Source organism: Eucyclogobius newberryi, unplaced genomic scaffold, assembly GCF_026437365.1.
Source record: "Eucyclogobius newberryi isolate DKJ021-1_F unplaced genomic scaffold, fEucNew1.0.hap1 SCAF_2, whole genome shotgun sequence".
Taxonomy (NCBI): domain Eukaryota; kingdom Metazoa; phylum Chordata; class Actinopteri; order Gobiiformes; family Gobiidae; genus Eucyclogobius; species Eucyclogobius newberryi.
In genome coordinates this window covers 2,835,378-2,852,980 of record NW_027315834.1, presented here as the reverse complement: position 1 = coordinate 2,852,980, position 17,603 = coordinate 2,835,378, and the positions used below count along the sequence as shown (strand labels likewise).

General features: G+C 47.0%; 1 protein-coding gene across 1 annotated transcript in view; it reads left to right on the top strand.

Moving 5' to 3' along the window:
- Positions 1–17,603, top strand: part of plcb3 (phospholipase C, beta 3 (phosphatidylinositol-specific)) — a 120,089-nt gene that overhangs the window by 102,246 nt on the left and 240 nt on the right. Inside the window, exons 30-34 of the mRNA XM_072453421.1 lie at positions 932–1,008; positions 7,112–7,201; positions 7,280–7,337; positions 7,403–7,489; positions 13,737–17,603. The exon at positions 13,737–17,603 is cut by the window's right edge and continues 240 nt beyond it. Of these exons, the coding sequence (XP_072309522.1) occupies positions 932–1,008; positions 7,112–7,201; positions 7,280–7,337; positions 7,403–7,489; positions 13,737–13,985 (561 nt within the window). The 3' untranslated portion in view covers positions 13,986–17,603. The remainder of the gene's footprint in view (positions 1–931; positions 1,009–7,111; positions 7,202–7,279; positions 7,338–7,402; positions 7,490–13,736) is intronic.

The window sequence follows — 17,603 nt, the reverse complement described above, 5'->3', positions numbered from 1 at the left end:
ACACACTTATATACACTTATATACACACTTATATACACTTATATACACTTATATACACACTTATATACACTTGTGCACACTTATATACACTTATATACAATTGTGTACACTTATATACACTTATATACACACTTATATACACTTATATACACTTGTGTACACTTATATACACACTTATATACACTTATATACACACTTATATACACTTATATACACTTATATGACACATGATACACATGATACACTTGTATGATGTACATCATGTGTATGATGTACATGATGTACATCATACACTTGTACACATGTACACATGATACACACGATACACTTGTACACATGATACACATGTACACATGATACACATGTACACATGATACACATGATACACATGATACACTTGTACACATGATACACATGATACACTTGTACACATGATACACATGATACACATGTACACATGATACACATGTACACATGATACACATGATACACATGATACACTTGTACACATGATACACATGATACACATGATACACATGATATATATGATACACTTGTACACATGATATATATGATACACTTGTACACATGATATATATGATACACTTGTACACATGATACACATGATACACATGATACACTTGTACACATGATACACATGATACACTTGTACACATGATACACATGATACACTTGTACACATGATACACATGATACACATGTACACATGATACACATGATACACTTGTACACATGATACACATGTACACATGATACACATGATACACATGATACACATGTACACATGATACACATGATACACTTGTACACATGATACACATGTACACATGATACACATGATACACATGATACACATGTACACATGATACACATGATACACATGATACTGACAGCTCTGTTTCTGTGTCAGGCTCTCCAGAAGCTTAAGGAAACTGCCAAAGAGTGTCACAGCACACAACTGAAGAAGCTCAAGGAGACGTGTGAGAAGTAAGTCCCACCATCTACTGCCACCTACTGGAGGTGTACGTCTTCAAAGGCTCCCGGGGGCTTATACTGACATGGAGTATAGGCTCCTGAGGGCCTATTCTGACATGGAGTATAGGCTCCTGAGGGCCTATACTCACATGGAGTATAGGCTCCCGGGGGCCTATTCTGACATGGAGTATAGGCTCCTGAGGGCCTATACTCACATGGAGTATAGGCTCCCGGGGGCCTATTCTGGCATGGAGTAAAGGCTCCTGAGGGCCTATTCTGACATGGAGTATAGGCTTCTGAGGGCATATACTGACATGGAGTATAATAATAATAATAATAATAATAATAATAATAATAATAATAATAATAATAATAATAATAATAATAATAATAATAATAATAATAATAATAATAATAATAATAATAATAATAATAATAATAATAATAATAATAAATATAGCCGCAAGCGGCAATGATCGGCCCTCGCCACGCCGCAAGAGGAGGGGGCGCTAACGCGCCCCAATTGTACTTTTATTACGCCTACTGCTGAATCTGTGACGCTGTCACATCTTCTCCCCTTTGTTTTACCATCAAAAAGCAATTTTATTTTGAATTCTTGGCAAAATGTGCGGCTTTGCCGCACAGACACCGTGACTCTTTGAATAAATGTGGATAACTTTTGATGGTCCACCCCTGAAGATGAGTCTCACCAAATTTCAGGTTAATAGGGCTGACGCCCTAAGAGGAGTTTGTGAAAGTCTAAAGTGTAAACATGTTCTGGCGATTTCCCCATTGGAATAACATGGAAGGTTTCGGTCATCGTTACGGCAACGCCATAACAATTATGACATGGGTCTCACTGACTTTTTTTGATGGGGATGCCAAAATTGAGTTGTGTGTCAAATTTCATATAATTTCGCAAAACTAAATATTTAACCTCCATATAAAATCTGTAGGGGGCGCTGTGGCTCCAAATTAATTTATTTCACTTCAAGTAGGTTTAGGGCAAAGAGTTTAACAACTGATTCTAATTTGACGCAATTCGGACTTTATCTGCGCAAACGGCAGAAATGTTAAATTTGGGAGATTTCTGAAATTCTTGCTACAGTTTGCGGCTTCGCCGCACAGAGACTGTGACAGGGTCAATGTAATTTGGATTACTTTTGATGTCCCACTCCTCAGTAGCATTTTCACCAAATTTCAGCTTTTTAGGGCCAACGCCCTGGGAGGAGTTCGTAAAAGTACGACGTTTGGAAAAACTCCGAAGTCATGTTTAGCCATTTTTGAAGCAATATGGCCGACATTTGGTTGGGCGGACGGCGTTGCCGTAATAATATTTTTTACTTCTCTTGTCACCATCTACCTCTGCGCCAAATTTCATGATTCTACGATCAGATTTTTTTTGGGTCATTTCCCATCTCTCAATGCATTTTTGGTACATTTGGGGGCGCTGACGCGCCAATTTTTTTTATTTTAGAAAAGGGAAATAGCCAGAATGTAGAGAGGCACGATTTTTAGAGGTGTGCAAATTTTTGTGACTTTTCGTCAATGTTCACTGGGTGAAAAATAGGGGGGTTGGTCCCGAGAAGAAGAAGAAGAAGAAGAAAGAAAGAATAATATTCCGATGCGAAAACAATGTTTCCCATTTTTCAAATATCATAAACTATACATTTTCGGAAAGCGCTCGCGCTTTCCTACCTCATGGTGTGGGTCCCTGGTCACTGACGGGTACTTTCGATAATTTTGTGTTTTTGGCCCTCTATACAGTAATAATGTTCAATTTTTGCATTACATGCTTATATGCACGGAACATGCAAGAGATGGGGAACGTATTCGTGAGCTACTTAGCGCAAATTAGTGCTTTATATGGGGATGACGACCGCTTTGCGGTCGTCATCCCAATGTAAAGTGCTCGTTTAGTGCGAACTTTTGCACGGGCTTCGCCCGTTTACAACGGTAATGTTCCATTTTCCTACAACTAATTAGTATGCACGGGGCGTGCATGAGTGGAGGAGTGCGTTAGTGAGTGTTTGGAAGTGGGCGAGCGCTTCGCGCTCGATTTCGTGCGCACTACGTGCGCACTTTCGCAGCCGTGCTTCGCACGGCCTTACGAGATTAATAGGCCTCTCGCCAGCTTGTGGCGCTCGGGCCTAATAATAATAATAATAATAATAATAATAATAATAATAATAATAATAATAATAATAATAATAATAATAATAATAATAATAATAATAACTTTTATTTATAAAGTGCTTTTCAGTGACCCAAAGACGCTGAACATTTTTAAAAACGGGGGGTATTTACAGACAGGGGGGGACAACACGTACAATACACATTAATATACAGATAAAATGAACAAGACAGAAGAAGTAGAGGGAAAAAGATGGGGATGTAACAGGGGGTAGAAGAGTAGGCAATGGGGTAGAGGAGGCTAGGGGTAGGGGAGGTCATAGGCTTGGGTGAAGAGGTATGTTTTTAGGCGGGATTTGAATGTTGTGAGTGAGGGAGACTCAACATCCTGTTACTACTGGACCTCAGCGCAGCCTTTGACACTATAAACCATTCCATCCTCCTACAAAGGCTGCGCCAACTGGGTGTTGAGGGCTCTGCACTTGACTGGCTCACATCCTACCTCACCAACAGGCAAGAGTTCATTTCCCTCTCCGGTCACTCATCCACCCTCTCCCCAGTAACGCAGGGGTCCCCCAGGGCTCAGTCCTCGGCCCCCTCCTCTTCATCTGCTACCTCTTCCCCCTTGGTCACATCCTCCGCCAACTCAACCTGTCTGCAGAGGTGAGGAGATCGTTGAGTACTTTGACCAGGGCTGTTTCAGTGCTGTGAAGTGGGCGGAAGCCAGATTGGAGGGGTTCATAGAGGTTGTTTGACTGGAGGTGGGTGTGAAGTTGGGCGGCGACGATGCGTTCCAGCGTTTTTGAGAGGAACGGCAGGTTGGAGATGGGGCGGTAGTTGGAGAGGTTGGCGGAGTCTAGGGTGGGTTTTTTGAGGATGGGGGTGATGGAGGCCAGTTTGTAGATGGAAGGAACATGGCCGAGGGATAAAGACTGGTTGAAGAGGGTGGTGAGATGGGGGATGAGATCAGGGAGGCAGGCCTTGGTCAGAGTCGTTGGGAGGGGGTCGAGAGAGCAGGTGGTGGTTTTGGAAGCGGTGATGAGGTCTATGATATGAGAGGAGTTAACAGAGGAGAGGGTGGTGAGGGGAGGGAAGGGTGGGTGGTCAGGGAGAGGGGTGGGGGGCAGGGGTGGGGGTGGTGATGGAGTTAATGGAGACGGCAATCATGGAGCTGTTGATTTTGGAAATTTTGTCATTGAAGGCAAGGAGGAAAGAGTTGCAGAGGTCAGGGGAGGAGGATGGAGTGATGTCCGGTGGCTGGAGCAGCTTGTTGACGGTGGAGAACAGGGTGCGAGGGCTCCGGTGGGAGCTGTTGATGAGGGTGGAGAGGTGGGCAGATTTGGCGGCTTGGAGAGCGTCACGGTAGGAGGAGATGTGTAATTTGAAAGCTTCGGCGTGGACGGTGAGGCGGGTTCTTTTGAGGAGTCGTTCGAGTTGGGGGCCAGTCTGCTTCATGGTGCGGAGTTCAGGGGTGTACCAGGGGGCGGGGTTGATGTATGAGACGGAGGAGGTTTTCCAGGGGGCTAGGGAGTCAAGGGAGTCGGAGAGGGTGGTGTTGAGCATGACAGCATAGTCGTCGGGGGAAGAGGGGGGGGAGTCAGGGGGGAAAGCAGAGGATATGAGCTGGGAGAGCGTGAGGGGGTTGACTGACTTGATATTGCGGTAGGTGATGGTGCGTTTTTTGGGGTTGTGGGGCGAGGGTAGGGGGGCGGAGAAAAGGATGCAGAGATGATCAGAGAGTGGGAAGGGGAGGGGGTGTGGCTTAGATATGGGTAGGAGAGAGGAACAGACTAAGTCCAGAGTGTGGCCTTTGGTATGGGTGGGGAAGTCAATGTGTTGGGTGAGATGGAAGCAGTCCAGGAGAGAGAGGAAGTCGGATGTCAGTGGGCCGTTGGGGCAGTCAATGTGGATGTTGAAGTCACCAGTGAGTAGGAGGCGGGCAGAGAGAGAGGATGCGATGGTGAGGAGTTCAGACAATTCAGTGAGGAAAGAGGGGCGGGGCTTTGGGGGACGATAGATCAGGATAGCGGTGATAGAGTTGGGGAGGGAGAAGGCGAGGTATTCAAATGATGAGATGGATGGAAGGTTGAGGTTCAGTTCAGTGATGGATGTAGATTTTTTATGAATAACAGCAAGACCTCCCCCACGCCCGGAGAGGCGGGGTTTGGCAGTGTAAGTGTAGTTGGAGGGAGTGGCTTGGTTGAGAGCATAGAAGTCCAGGGGCTGTTGCCATGTTTCACAGAGGAGAAGCAGGTCAATGTTATTGTCCAGTAGCAGTTCAGATATAACAGGTGATTTAATAGGCTCCCGAGGGCATATACTCACATGGAGTATAGGCTCCTGAGGGCCTATACTCACATGGAATATAGGCTCCCGGGGGCCTATACTCACATGGAGTAGGTGTGTGGAAGGACACTGGGGTGTTGAAGTATACGTGTGTGAACGTCTTAAAATGTGCATATTATATATATTTTAACGGAAATCCTCCAAATATCTCTAGAACAGAAGAAATTATGGCCAACTTAAGAGTGAAAAATGACAAATAGGAGTAAAACAAACTAGCTGTACATGAGGGTCACATGGGATTCCAGCTGACATTTAGACCCTCACACTGCTGGTTCCTCCCGTCCTGGTGCCATGTGGACTGATGCTAAACATGCTGTTTGTTATTGACTAAATGATTAGCACTGAAGTCCAGCTCTGAAGCGCTGCTTTTGTTCATTTCAGGCAGTTTCACATGTGACTTTGCAGCTCAGCTCGTTACTGAGTAAACACATCAGAATCTGTTTTATTGCCATTGTCAGTGAACAAAATCCACAAAGTAATGAAGGATGAAGGAGGGGAACTCACATGGAGAGTAGAATGGTTTGCAGTGTTTGGAGATCAGTCACATCTGAAGACACCATCCATCCATCCATCTTCTGCCGCTTTATCCGGAGCCGGATCGCGGGGGCAGCAGTCTGAGCAAGGACTCCCATACTTCCTTCTCCCCAGACACTTCCTCTAACTCCTCCGGGGGGATCCCGAGGCGTTCCCAGGCCAGCCGAGAGACATAGTCTCTCCAGTGTGTCCTGGGTCTTCCCCGGCGCCTCTTCCCGGTGGGACATGCCTGAAACACCTCCCGAGGGAGGCGCCCAGGAGGCTCCGGAACAGATGCCCGAGCCACCTCAGCTGGCTCCTCTCGACGTGGAGGAGCAGAGGCTCTACTCCGAGCTCCCCCCGTGTGGCCGAGCTCCTCACCTTATCTCTAAGGGAGCGCCCAGCCACACGGCGGAGGAAATGGCGGTTGTTGAAATAAAATCTTATTTTTCCCCTGGAGTCATCCCTCTGTCTGTTGTGGAGGTGCTGAAATCCCTTTAGATTCACCGCGCACTCTGGGACTGACGTTAAGCTATGCACAAAACAGAAGATGAAGAAAAGTCTTTGTGTCTTCTCGTCAGCAGCCCTAGTTCTTCCATCTTGTTGCTGAGTGTGCGAACGTTGGAGACCGTATGTGCACCACGACTCCAAAGAGACCCACGCTCGCTTTCCTCTTCTCAATTCAATTTATTTTCGTAACGCCCAAAATCAACCGTTGCCTCTGAGGGCGACAGTGAAAAACGGATTAAACGATGTCCGTGGGGACGAGGGGCGATGTCCCTGCGTCCCCTGTCCTTAGACCCTCCTTCTCGGCCAGGAAGAACTACAAAAAACAGTTCTTCAGGAGGAGAACCAGTCCCACTCTTTACAGGTGTATCGCACACTGCCACATGATGTACGTATTAAATCAGACAAAACATAGAGCACCAGAACGCCATGGCATCCGTCCGCTGCACCATCTAAGAAACATGGCTCCCGCACGGGCCAGAAGATGGAAATAAGTAGTGGCGACCCTTTACATTATAACGCTGTGCTGTGCTGATGCAAACATATTCAGCATATTTGCAGCTGTCCTTTGACGCTGTGCTGTTTGGTTACATCGTGGTCTTGTGATTGTCCTCAGGGAGAAGAAAGAGCTGCAGAAGATGCTGGACAGGAAACGTCAGAACAGCATCAGTGAGGCCCGGATCCGAGACAAGGACAAGGCTGAAGCGTGAGTGTGTGAGCGGGCTCTGGAGGGGTGAATACATCGGGGCGTGTGGGGCGTCACTCCTCTGTCTCTGTCTCACAGGGAACTCAACGAGATCAACAAGAAGCACATCCACGACTCGGTGTCTCTGATCCGGAGGGTAAGTCCTCACATGCTCCTCCCTGATGGAACAGGCTGAGCTTTAATGTCGTGTGCGGTCTGCAGCTGGAGGAGGCCCAGAGCCGGAGACAGGACAAGCTCATGCTGAGGCAGAGGGACGTCCTGCAGCAGATAGAGGATCAGCTCCCCCTGGTGAGAGCACCCTGCCACTGCACATCACTCACAACTCATTCACTACCTCTATCCACCGCCGACACGATCCAAACTTAAGACTGTGGGAGCGGTTTTAAACAGTTTTAAGTTGATCCAAAACGGCCCCTCGAGATACTCGCCCTGATCACGCCCTGCAAGGGCGAACACAGACTATATCACCGCATTTCTAGTGACGGCAACTTCTCTGTTGTATCGGTAAAATCCAAAGCATACTTGAAGACATAATAATGTAGAGAGCACCATGATCACTTAAGTCTATTGTGAGATAAGATAAGATATTCCTTTATTGTCCACACATGGGGAAATGTTGGTGTTACAACTCAAGTAGATACAGAGGAAAAGGACAGATAACTTACATCATGACATAAGACAAATAAAACTAAAACTAATGTTAAGTAAACACTCTTTTTTACATCAGTTATAAGCACATGAATATGACATTAATTGTGTGTGAGTGCGACAGTAATTGCACATGGCAGTATTGCACATGGTTAAGTCAGTATTGCACATGTTCAGGACTAACAGTGTTTGTTCTAAAGTCTGACAGCAGCAGAAGGAAAGACTGTGAAACGTCTCCTTCACACAGCGAGGGTGGATCAGTCACTGAAGCTGCTCTCCAGAGTGGACAGAGTGTCCTGCAGTGGACAGAGTGTCCTGCAGGGGGCAGAGTGTCCTGCAGGGGGCAGAGTGTCCTGCAGGGGGCAGAGTGTCCTGCAGGGGGCAGAGTGTCCTGCAGGGGACAGAGTGTGCTGCAGGGAGCGACACTCATGGTCCAGCATAGATGTGAGTTTAGCCGGCAAGTTCACTGGAAATCTCTGGATAAGAACTTATTCCGTTTTACTGAGGACGCATCAGAGGAGTCTGTACTCGCCTCAGTATATTTCCCACAATACACTTTATACAACACACGCACTGGCTGGCTGATCACTGCAGCCCTCTGCCCTACGACCACGGTCCCACGCCCTCTGCCCCGCGCCCTCTGCCCCGCGCCCTCTGCCCCGCGCCCTACGCCCTCTGCCCCACGCCCTCTGCCCCACGCCCTCTGCCCTACACCCTATGAACTTGAAAGAGGAGTTAAAAAGTCTGTTTTGTTAAAAAAGACAGACCTTCTTTAACCTGTTACCACCCACCTGCGCGCCGGCACGCATTTTCCATATCTCAAATATTCTCTTACACCATCACTTTTATTTCCGTGGTCAATACCAGCAAGTTGTACATCATTTTGAAGCTTATTTTCTCAACAAAACGAATATGTCATTGATTTACATTGAATATTACGCCCCAAGAAGCAATTACCAATAGTTTGTGAGAAAGTCTCAACTTTTACAAACGCATGTCCTGTTTGCTGTTTATGATGGACGAAACGGCTTTAATTCTGTACATCCTTGTGCTCAGTCTGTCCGTAAGGAATCATTGAAAAACAATATCCACTTGTATTTTTCCTGAAGTTATCTGATTTTGAGATATTGTCAAGTAAACAAAGTCTTCTTCTCTGACGATAGTCAGGATTAAGGCTCGTCCGGCGCATTTCTCCGTCCATAACAAATGACCTGTTTGACTTATAAGATGGTGTTTGGCATCGATCTTTTCTTCAGACTGTTAGCTACAGAATGAGCCCATCCATTTTTCTGTCCACGGGTTTGTTTGCTACAGCCGCCGCAAAAAAAATGCGCCGCTTCTGACGCACATGGTTCCACTGTTGACATCCACATAGCGCTGCATGCTAGCGACGTAGCAGACTTTGATTGACATATTATTCTAGCCAATAAGAATAGCTTTAGAATGGTGGGACTAAGGCCTTATTCACACAGAATTATTCTCGTGCGTAAAGGCTGTAAAGAGCCTAGATTTTTCGGCAGGAGGCGAGTAGATTTTACGCATCACGTTTTCTGATTTTATTAGCCTTTTGGACGTGCATTTTGTTAGATATATGTATTATTATTGAATCTTTTTATTTTTCCATTCAAGTTGATCGTCAGCATGGCAGGCTAAAGTAGAGAGAATTCCACATTATTTTTTGCATTTCTTGAGTCTTCATTGAAGAAAGACACTTGGGGCTTGGTTGATCCGGGTTGGCTCACTGCGAGACGTCCAGAATAATCTTAACAATAGCACCATTTCTAGAAAGGCCCAAACTACAATGGTATGGCGAACCTGTATTATGTCTCACACACAAAATGTATTTTATTGTGAAAGGGTGAAGGAAGTAGTAGAGGGGTGAAGTTATTGAAGTTGATGGTTATTGCACAGGTGTGGTTGATTGAAGTCAATAAAGAAGAGACTAAAACGTATCTTTTGTCTGCTTATTCAAACTTCCACATTGGTGACCCTGACGTTGGGAATATGTCAGTTGAGAGCTCTTCCGCGGCCGCTGTCCCGTCTGCGACAGCAATGTTTGCGGCTACTATTAAGCTCCCGGAGTTTTGGCAACACGACCCAGAGCCCTGGTTCCATCATGTTGAGGCGCAGTTTCAACTACGAGGCATCACTGCCAACGACACAAAGTATTTTCACGTTGTTTCGGTGTTGGATTCTGCCACTACTCGCAGGATGATGGGACTGCTCCGTGCCCAACCTCATGGCAACAAGTATGAGGCGCTGAAGCCAGAATTACTGCGTTTGTACCAGCTGTCTGACATGGAGCGAGCTGACCACCTGCTGTCGATGTCGGGGTTAGGCGACAGTAAACCGTCAGAACTCATGGAGAACATGTTAGCCTTGCTTGGAACCGGTGATGCATCTTTTCTATTCACCCACCTGTTCCTGCACCAGCTCCCGCCTCCCGTGCGCACCACCCTGGCCTTGTGAACAGGCAGGATTACCAGGGTTTGGCTGAAGAGGCAGATGAGCTCTGGCTAGCGTCCCGTCAGGACTCCGACATGCAAGAGCCGATGGACCCGGGTGCTGTGGACGTTGCAGCGGTCACAGAGCGCCCGCTGTGCTTCTATCATCGGCGTTTTGGAGTGAAGACCCGGCGCTGCATTCCGCCGTGCTCGTTTCAGCAGCAGGGAAACGAGAGAGCCGGTGCACGCTAGCAGCGTCGTGTATCGGCGGATCAGACAAGCTGCTTTTCGTTGAGGACGGCATGTCAGGGAGACGTTTCCTGGTGGATTCAGGGGCGCAGCGCAGTATCGTTCCCGCCTCCTCTGCTGACACTTTGGGACCTGGACTGGGGCTTTCTTTGGATGCAGCCAACGGGACCCCCATCCGCACCAGGTTCATTTCTGTTTGTTTTAATGTTCAGCTGGGACTTTGTAGTGGCTTCTGTTACAGTTCCCATTCTAGGTGCAGATTTTTTTGTGTGCTCATAGACTGTTGGTGGATGTTACTAATAGGTGTCTGATTGATGCTGTATCATTTAGTTCTTATCCATGTACGCTTGGGCGGGCTGGACCACTCCTCGCTAACATGCTAGCAGCAGGGGATACATACCAGAGACTTTTAGCAGAGTTTCCTGCTCTAACTGTCCTTACATTTTCTGCTGCTGTAGCGAAACATGGGGTGGAGCATTATATTACCACAGACGGCCCGCTGTTTTTTGCTCAGGCACGCCGGTTAGATGCGGCTAAGCTTGTAATAGCCAAAAAGGAGTTTTGGAATATGGAGCGGCTCGGCATTGTATGCCGCTCTAACAGCCCCTGGGCCTCCCCTTTGCACATGGTTCCTAAGTCCGACGGTGGGTGGCGGCCATGTGGGGATTTTCGACGCCTCAACAACGCCACCACTAACGACAGATACCCAGTCCCACACATTCAGGATTTTTCTGTGCATTTGGCGGGTGCTGTAGATCTGGTGACAGGTTATCACCAGGTCCCAGTTCATCCTCAATATGTGCCGAAGACAGCAGTGATTACTCCTTTTGGATTATTTGAGTTTCTGAGGATGCCGTTTGGGCTGAAAGGTGCTGCACAGACGTTTCAGCGGCTTATGGACTCTGTGTTACGTGAAAGGCCTTTTCTGTTTGTCTATGTTGACGACATTCCAGTAGCCAGTCCCACAGCGGAGGTGCACATCCACCTCCGCCTGCTGTTTGAGCGCCTTACTGATCATGGATTGATTGTGAACCCGGCAAAGTGTCAGTTTGGATTATCTGAGATTGAGTTTCTGGGCCACCGCGTGACGCCTCATGGTGCTGTTCCACTTCCTACTAAAACCGAAACTATTCAGCGTTTCCGTGTTTTTTGGGTATGGTAAACTGTTATAACCGCTTTATTCCGCGGACTGCCCACATTATGCACCCTTTGTACGAAGCACTCAGGGGCAAGAAGGGTAATCGGGAGGTGGAGTTGACCCCAGAGAGGCTGCAGGCTTTTAACAGAGCTAAGACTGCGCTTGCTGTCAAACCGCGGCAAACCGCGGCCTGTGGTTCCTGTCAGCTGGCGTCAACAGATTTTTGATGCTGTTCATTCCTTGTCTCACCCCGGGGTTAAGGCCTCCGTGAAACTGGTGGTGGCAAAGTTTGTGTGGCCTGGCCTCCGTAAGGATGCTAAGACTTGGGCCACTACATGTGTTGCCTTCCAGCGCGCTAAGGTGCAACGCCACACCAAAGCTCCCCTGGGCCCTTCCCTGATTCCTGTCAGGCGGTTTGAGCATGTCCATGTAGACTTGGTCGGTCCTTTTCCTCCTTCCAGGGGATCTACGCATATATTGAATGTGGTGGACAGAACTACGCGTTGGCCTGAAGCAGTTCCTCTGTCGTCTACTACTTCAGCTGAGGTGGCACGGGCATTCAGGGCCCGCAGTTTACTTCCGAGCGGTGGAATGCTGTGGCTGGTTAAACTCCACCGGACAACTGCATATCACCCACAAGCTAATGGGCTGTGTGAACGTTTTCACCGCACTTTGAAAGCTGCTCTTCGCGCCTCTCTTGTGGACAGTAGTTGGGTGGACAGGCTGCCCTGGGTCCTGTTGGGCCTGCGTTCAGCCCACAAAGACGACCTCAATTCCTCTTCTGCGGAGTTGGTTCTCGGACAGACTTTAAGGGTCCCTGGGGAGTTTCTTCTGGGCTCTTCGGGGGTAGGCCCTCGCGTGGCCAGCCTGGTTATCAAAGGGAAGCTGAGGTTTTTGCTCCTGTTCCTGCTCATCATTGTCTAACTCTGCCGCAGGACCTGATGTCAGCGAAATATGTTTTCATCTGCCATGATGCACATCGTTTGCCACTAGAGCCACCGTACGACGGCCCCTTTCGCGTTCTGGAAGCCGGGCCTAAGGCCTTCCTGGTGGAGCGGGGGACTTGTCACGAGCAGATTTCGGTTGATCGTTTAAAACCGGTCCATGTGCTTAAAGACGAGGTGCAGTTGGCCCTCCCTGCTCGCCGTGGCCGCCCCCCTGCTCGCCGTGGCCGCCCCCCTGCTCGCCGTGGCCGCCCCCCCTGCTCGCCGTGGCCACCCCCTGCCTTTGTCATTACCAGGGATAGTTTGCATAGGCCAGTCTCACCCTCCGTTGTGGTCAGGAACTCTAATAGTCCTACCACTGCACCTAAGCGTTTTGTTCTATTTTGTTATTTTGTGTGTTCGGGGGGGACCTGTATGGCAAACCTATATTATGTCTCACACACAAAATGTATTTTATTTTGAAAGGGTGAAGGAAGTATTAGAGTGGTGAAGGTATTCAATTGATTGTTGTTGGTTGATGGAAGTCAATAAAGAAGAGACTAAAAGGTACCGCTCGTCTGCTTATTCAAACTTTCACAATGGAAAGTAACGGGCAACTTATCTCCAGTCATCAAATCCACCACAAAATAATGTTATAAATGACACCAAATGACACACAATACATAAACACAGCAGGAGCCGCACGCTACACGTCTGGCCCTTGTGCAGGTCCATATTCCATTCTCCAGAAGTGTTCCAGTTGTGTAACACTGTCTCTAAAGTGCTCACACACAGTTCCTCTGGAGGGGCTTTTGTCATCCATCATGAGGATTCAGGCGGTTGACTGTAGCCGGTGACAGAGTGTGCCAAAGGGGAGATGATCACTGTCGGTGTTTCAAACCTGTGGCTGAGATGCACTGCATGTCCAAAAAACATAAATAAACATGCATTTTGGTAAGACATTCACGGTGGTTTAATGTCATTATTCCTCACACGCTTCATTTGAGTACTGATCACCTGGACGACCGGCCGTAAGTATTGTCCATAGTTCATGGAATACAGAGGTGGACGTGCTCAGCAGAGTCTGAACGGTGCAGAGTTAAATGTGGCTTTAATGTGTGATGTTTCCTCAGCTCCAGCTCCAGCTTCATCGGGACATGGACGAGGAGTTTGCGCGCTTGCAACAGGAGATCTGCTGCTGCCTGCAGTCCGAGCTCAACCACAAGAGCAAGGACAGTAGCCCAGACTCCGGCTCCGGACCCCCCTCCAACTGCTCCACGCCCTCCTCCACCCCCACCCGGAGGTCCTGGAGTCGCAGCACGGACAACTGCTCCAACTCGTCCACCCCAGCGCTGTCCGAGGCAGAACTGTCCTTCAGCTGAGTCCACACACCGGGACTTCATGTCGTCTTCAGCTCATCTGTCCTGCTCAAACGTGTTCCTCCTTTTTTAATTTGTGTTTTTATGAGGTATTTCTCATTTAATAATATTTATATAATTTAATTAATCTCATTACCCTTTTACATTTTTTAAATCACATTTTTGTGGGGGAATGTTTGGTACTTAAGATACTTTGAATTGCAGTATACAGCATTCATCTTCCGCCTTCATTATAGATGTACTTTTTTGTATTTCTGCCCCTGTAAATAACTTTATGTCGTGCTCAGCCTGTGGATTTGCCTGTAAGAAAACTACTGAGATTTTAGGACTTAAGCAGTTGGAAGTGTCTTACCACTGGCTGCTATAAAGACTCATTTTATTTGAAAAAAGCTGCACTAATGGTGTGTGACCAGCAGGTGGTACTACAGCCCAGCATTTACCCTGTGGCATTGGAAGAATATGAGGAACTCTCCCTAAAACACACTTGATCTTTGATTGTTCCTGGAAAACGAGGAATTTTGTGCCCCGCCCCCCCGGGCTCGGTCCCCTTTACAAATGATCCAAATGGAAAACGGGCTTCGAGCGTGAAGAACTCTCTGCAGGAGAACTCGCTGCAGGAGAACTCGCTGCAGGAGAACTCGCTGCAGGAGAACTCGCTGCAGGAGAACTCGCTGCAGGAGAACTCGCTGCAGGAGAACTCGCTGCAGGAGAACTCGCTGCAGGAGAACTCGCTGCAGGAGAACTCGCTGCAGGAGAACTCGCTGCAGGAGAACTCGCTGCAGGAGAACTCGCTGCAGGAGAACTCGCTGCAGGAGAACCCGCTGCAAAAGAACTCGCTGCTGCAGGAGAACCACGTCTGGAATGTCAATTTGAGGTTAATTTGACTACAGAATTCACAGAAGTGTAAATACATTTTTGAAGTCTGTTCGGCCCTAAAAGGACATTTGTGTTAGTTTTGGTTGTACCACTTCCTTTTCATATTATTTCCTTTTTTTACTTTGATCTTTTATCCAACCCGAGAATTGAGGAGCAAAGCCTTTTTCAATCAGAATGTTTCAGTGCATATGGGCCTGGATACTCCTGTCACTTGTATCGTTCTGTCAGGTCCGTTCTGCCTCAGTGCGGCCTGAGTGCTGTGTCAGGACAGGGGACAGGACAGAGGACAGGACAGGACAGAGGACAGGACCGAGGACAGGACCGAGGACAGGGCCGAGGACAGGACCGGGGACAGGACCGAGGACAGGACCGAGGACAGAGGACTGGACAGAGCGAACCAGCAGTGTCCAGTGTCACACCAAAAGTCGACTGTGGAAGTGGCAGAACCAAAACTGCACTGCCAAAATTAAATGTCTTCATGAGATAAAATGATGTATTGCTTAGGGTGTCGGAACCAGGAGATTTGTTCAGGGTTTGGCAGATTATAGAAGAATAAATATAATTTAGGGCAGAAGTGATAAATGATGGTGTTTTAAAGATCCCATATCATGCTATTTTTCCCGTTTTGTAGTCTTCCCTAAGGGTTTATTTGATAATATTAAGTGTTGTGTGCTACACCTATAACTTGGAAATGCAAGTTATGCTCTATGCTTCTGTATAGAACAGACCATGCAGGATTGAACCTGTATCTTTATTTTTTGGTATATCAGTGTCACCATCATGGTGTCAATCTCATATTAAATTTGACCTGCACGCTTTGCATTCTGGGACGGAAACACGCCCAGCAGCGTAATCACAACAAACATGGCGACGCCCGTGTCCCCCGCATGTTCCCCCCGTTCGCCTTCACTACCAATTAAAGGATCACGGCGTACAAAAGGTTGATTTTTCATTTTTTGACTGTTGAAGCCTGACCCCTGGACTGTTGAAGCCTGACCCCTGGACTGTTGAAGCCTGACCCCTGGACTGTTGAAGCCTGACCCCTGGTGGTCACCGCGGGTCAACGATTTTGATTTTTTGATTTGCCTTCAAAGTTAAAAAAAAAAAAGAGAATTTATCTACCAACCGACCCACTTGAAAAATGTTGGGTCGGGTTACAGCAAACAAACAATGTATTTGGGGGGGCCTCATGTGAGTTGCCCCCGTCTGTCTGTTCCTCCGAGGAGAAGGAGAGAGTCTGTACTCTCGCTAAAAACTGCGGGAATCAATCAAAAACCACTTTAGGCCCATGAGGCACCAATAGCACTGTAAGAAGGTTCAAAGCTCTGAAAAGTTGATGATATGGGACCTTTAATGGAGCAAAAATCTTCTTTTAGTCTCAGCTTAGAGAATCTGTGGATGTCCAATGCCAGAGCCAAATGATGGACATCTGTGTCAGAACTGTCCACGTTGGACTGGTGCGTCATTCGTTGGCTTTAAAGGTCATATTGAGGATCTGTCACCTGCCCGTCTCCATCGAGATCGTTTTGTCTGGAATGTTCCACAGAATGGCTTTAAACTTCTCTATCTCCATGGAGACGAGCACCAAACCCAATGAGGTCAGGTGTGTGTGGATATGAGAAGTTGCATAATGACTTTTTTTAGCTCTTTTGGATGTGTTTTAATAAAAATAAAAAATAAATTCAAGAACATCCAACAAAAAAAATAGACACACATAAACCTGACACGTGATCTTTTTTAAAATTATTTCTGTTGGAATATGCAAAGTTTCCCTGAGTTTGTTTCTGTCTGGAACACGTTCTATAATGAATATATATATATATAGAACGTGCTGCGATGGCGCGTGTACAATAAGGCTCAATAATATATCATGACTGCAGCGTGAGTATTTGTACCCCATGTATCAGTGACATGGGCCGTATCAATAATAGCTTTAATAATGCTCTGTGTACTTTATCTTATGTATGTATACAAGTACTACTGACCACTCGAGCTGGAGACATGAGCGTCTGGACAACCCTACGATAAAACATGGAAAAGGATGATTGTGTTGGACTGAACTCGCGGCAGGTTCTGTGGCAGGTTCTGTGGCAGGTTCTGTGGCAGGTTCTGTGGCAGGTTCTGTGGCAGGTTCTGTGGCAGGTTCTGTGGCAGGTTCTGTGGCAGGTTTTTGTCACTTTGAACACTGAAGTACACTACAAAACAAAGAATATCTACGTCTGTCCAAAGGACTTGGATTCAGAATCCAAACGACTCACGCGATGTAGATTATTGTATCAGACGAGTTGCTTCTGATTTCAAACCAATCTTTTTGCCAATGGGGAAAGAAAATGGCTCAGATTGGCAGATTTACTTTATTATTTCAAGTAAAACTGGGTTAACCATTTTGAATTCAAGTCCTTTGAACCAGATATTTCTTTTTTCTGAGTGTATACTGGTACATTCCTGGAGCTCCGGCCCCGCCCCGGCTACTCCCAGGTCATGCTCTCATATGGTACTCCTCCCTATTATGTTTAATCAAATGCACTTTTGACCATTCGAAATGTCATGTGACCAATTATTTCAATGTGTACGCTCACAGGCGGTTCAGCCGCTGCAATATGATGTAATTAGGGTTTATGAATATTTAGTACTTGTATAATAGCTTTATGAAACCACTAAGAGCTCGAGATGATACAATGGCATCAGTAGTTTGTATGAACCCTTTAAAATGTAGACTTCTAACTGTAGATACATGTGTGTAGG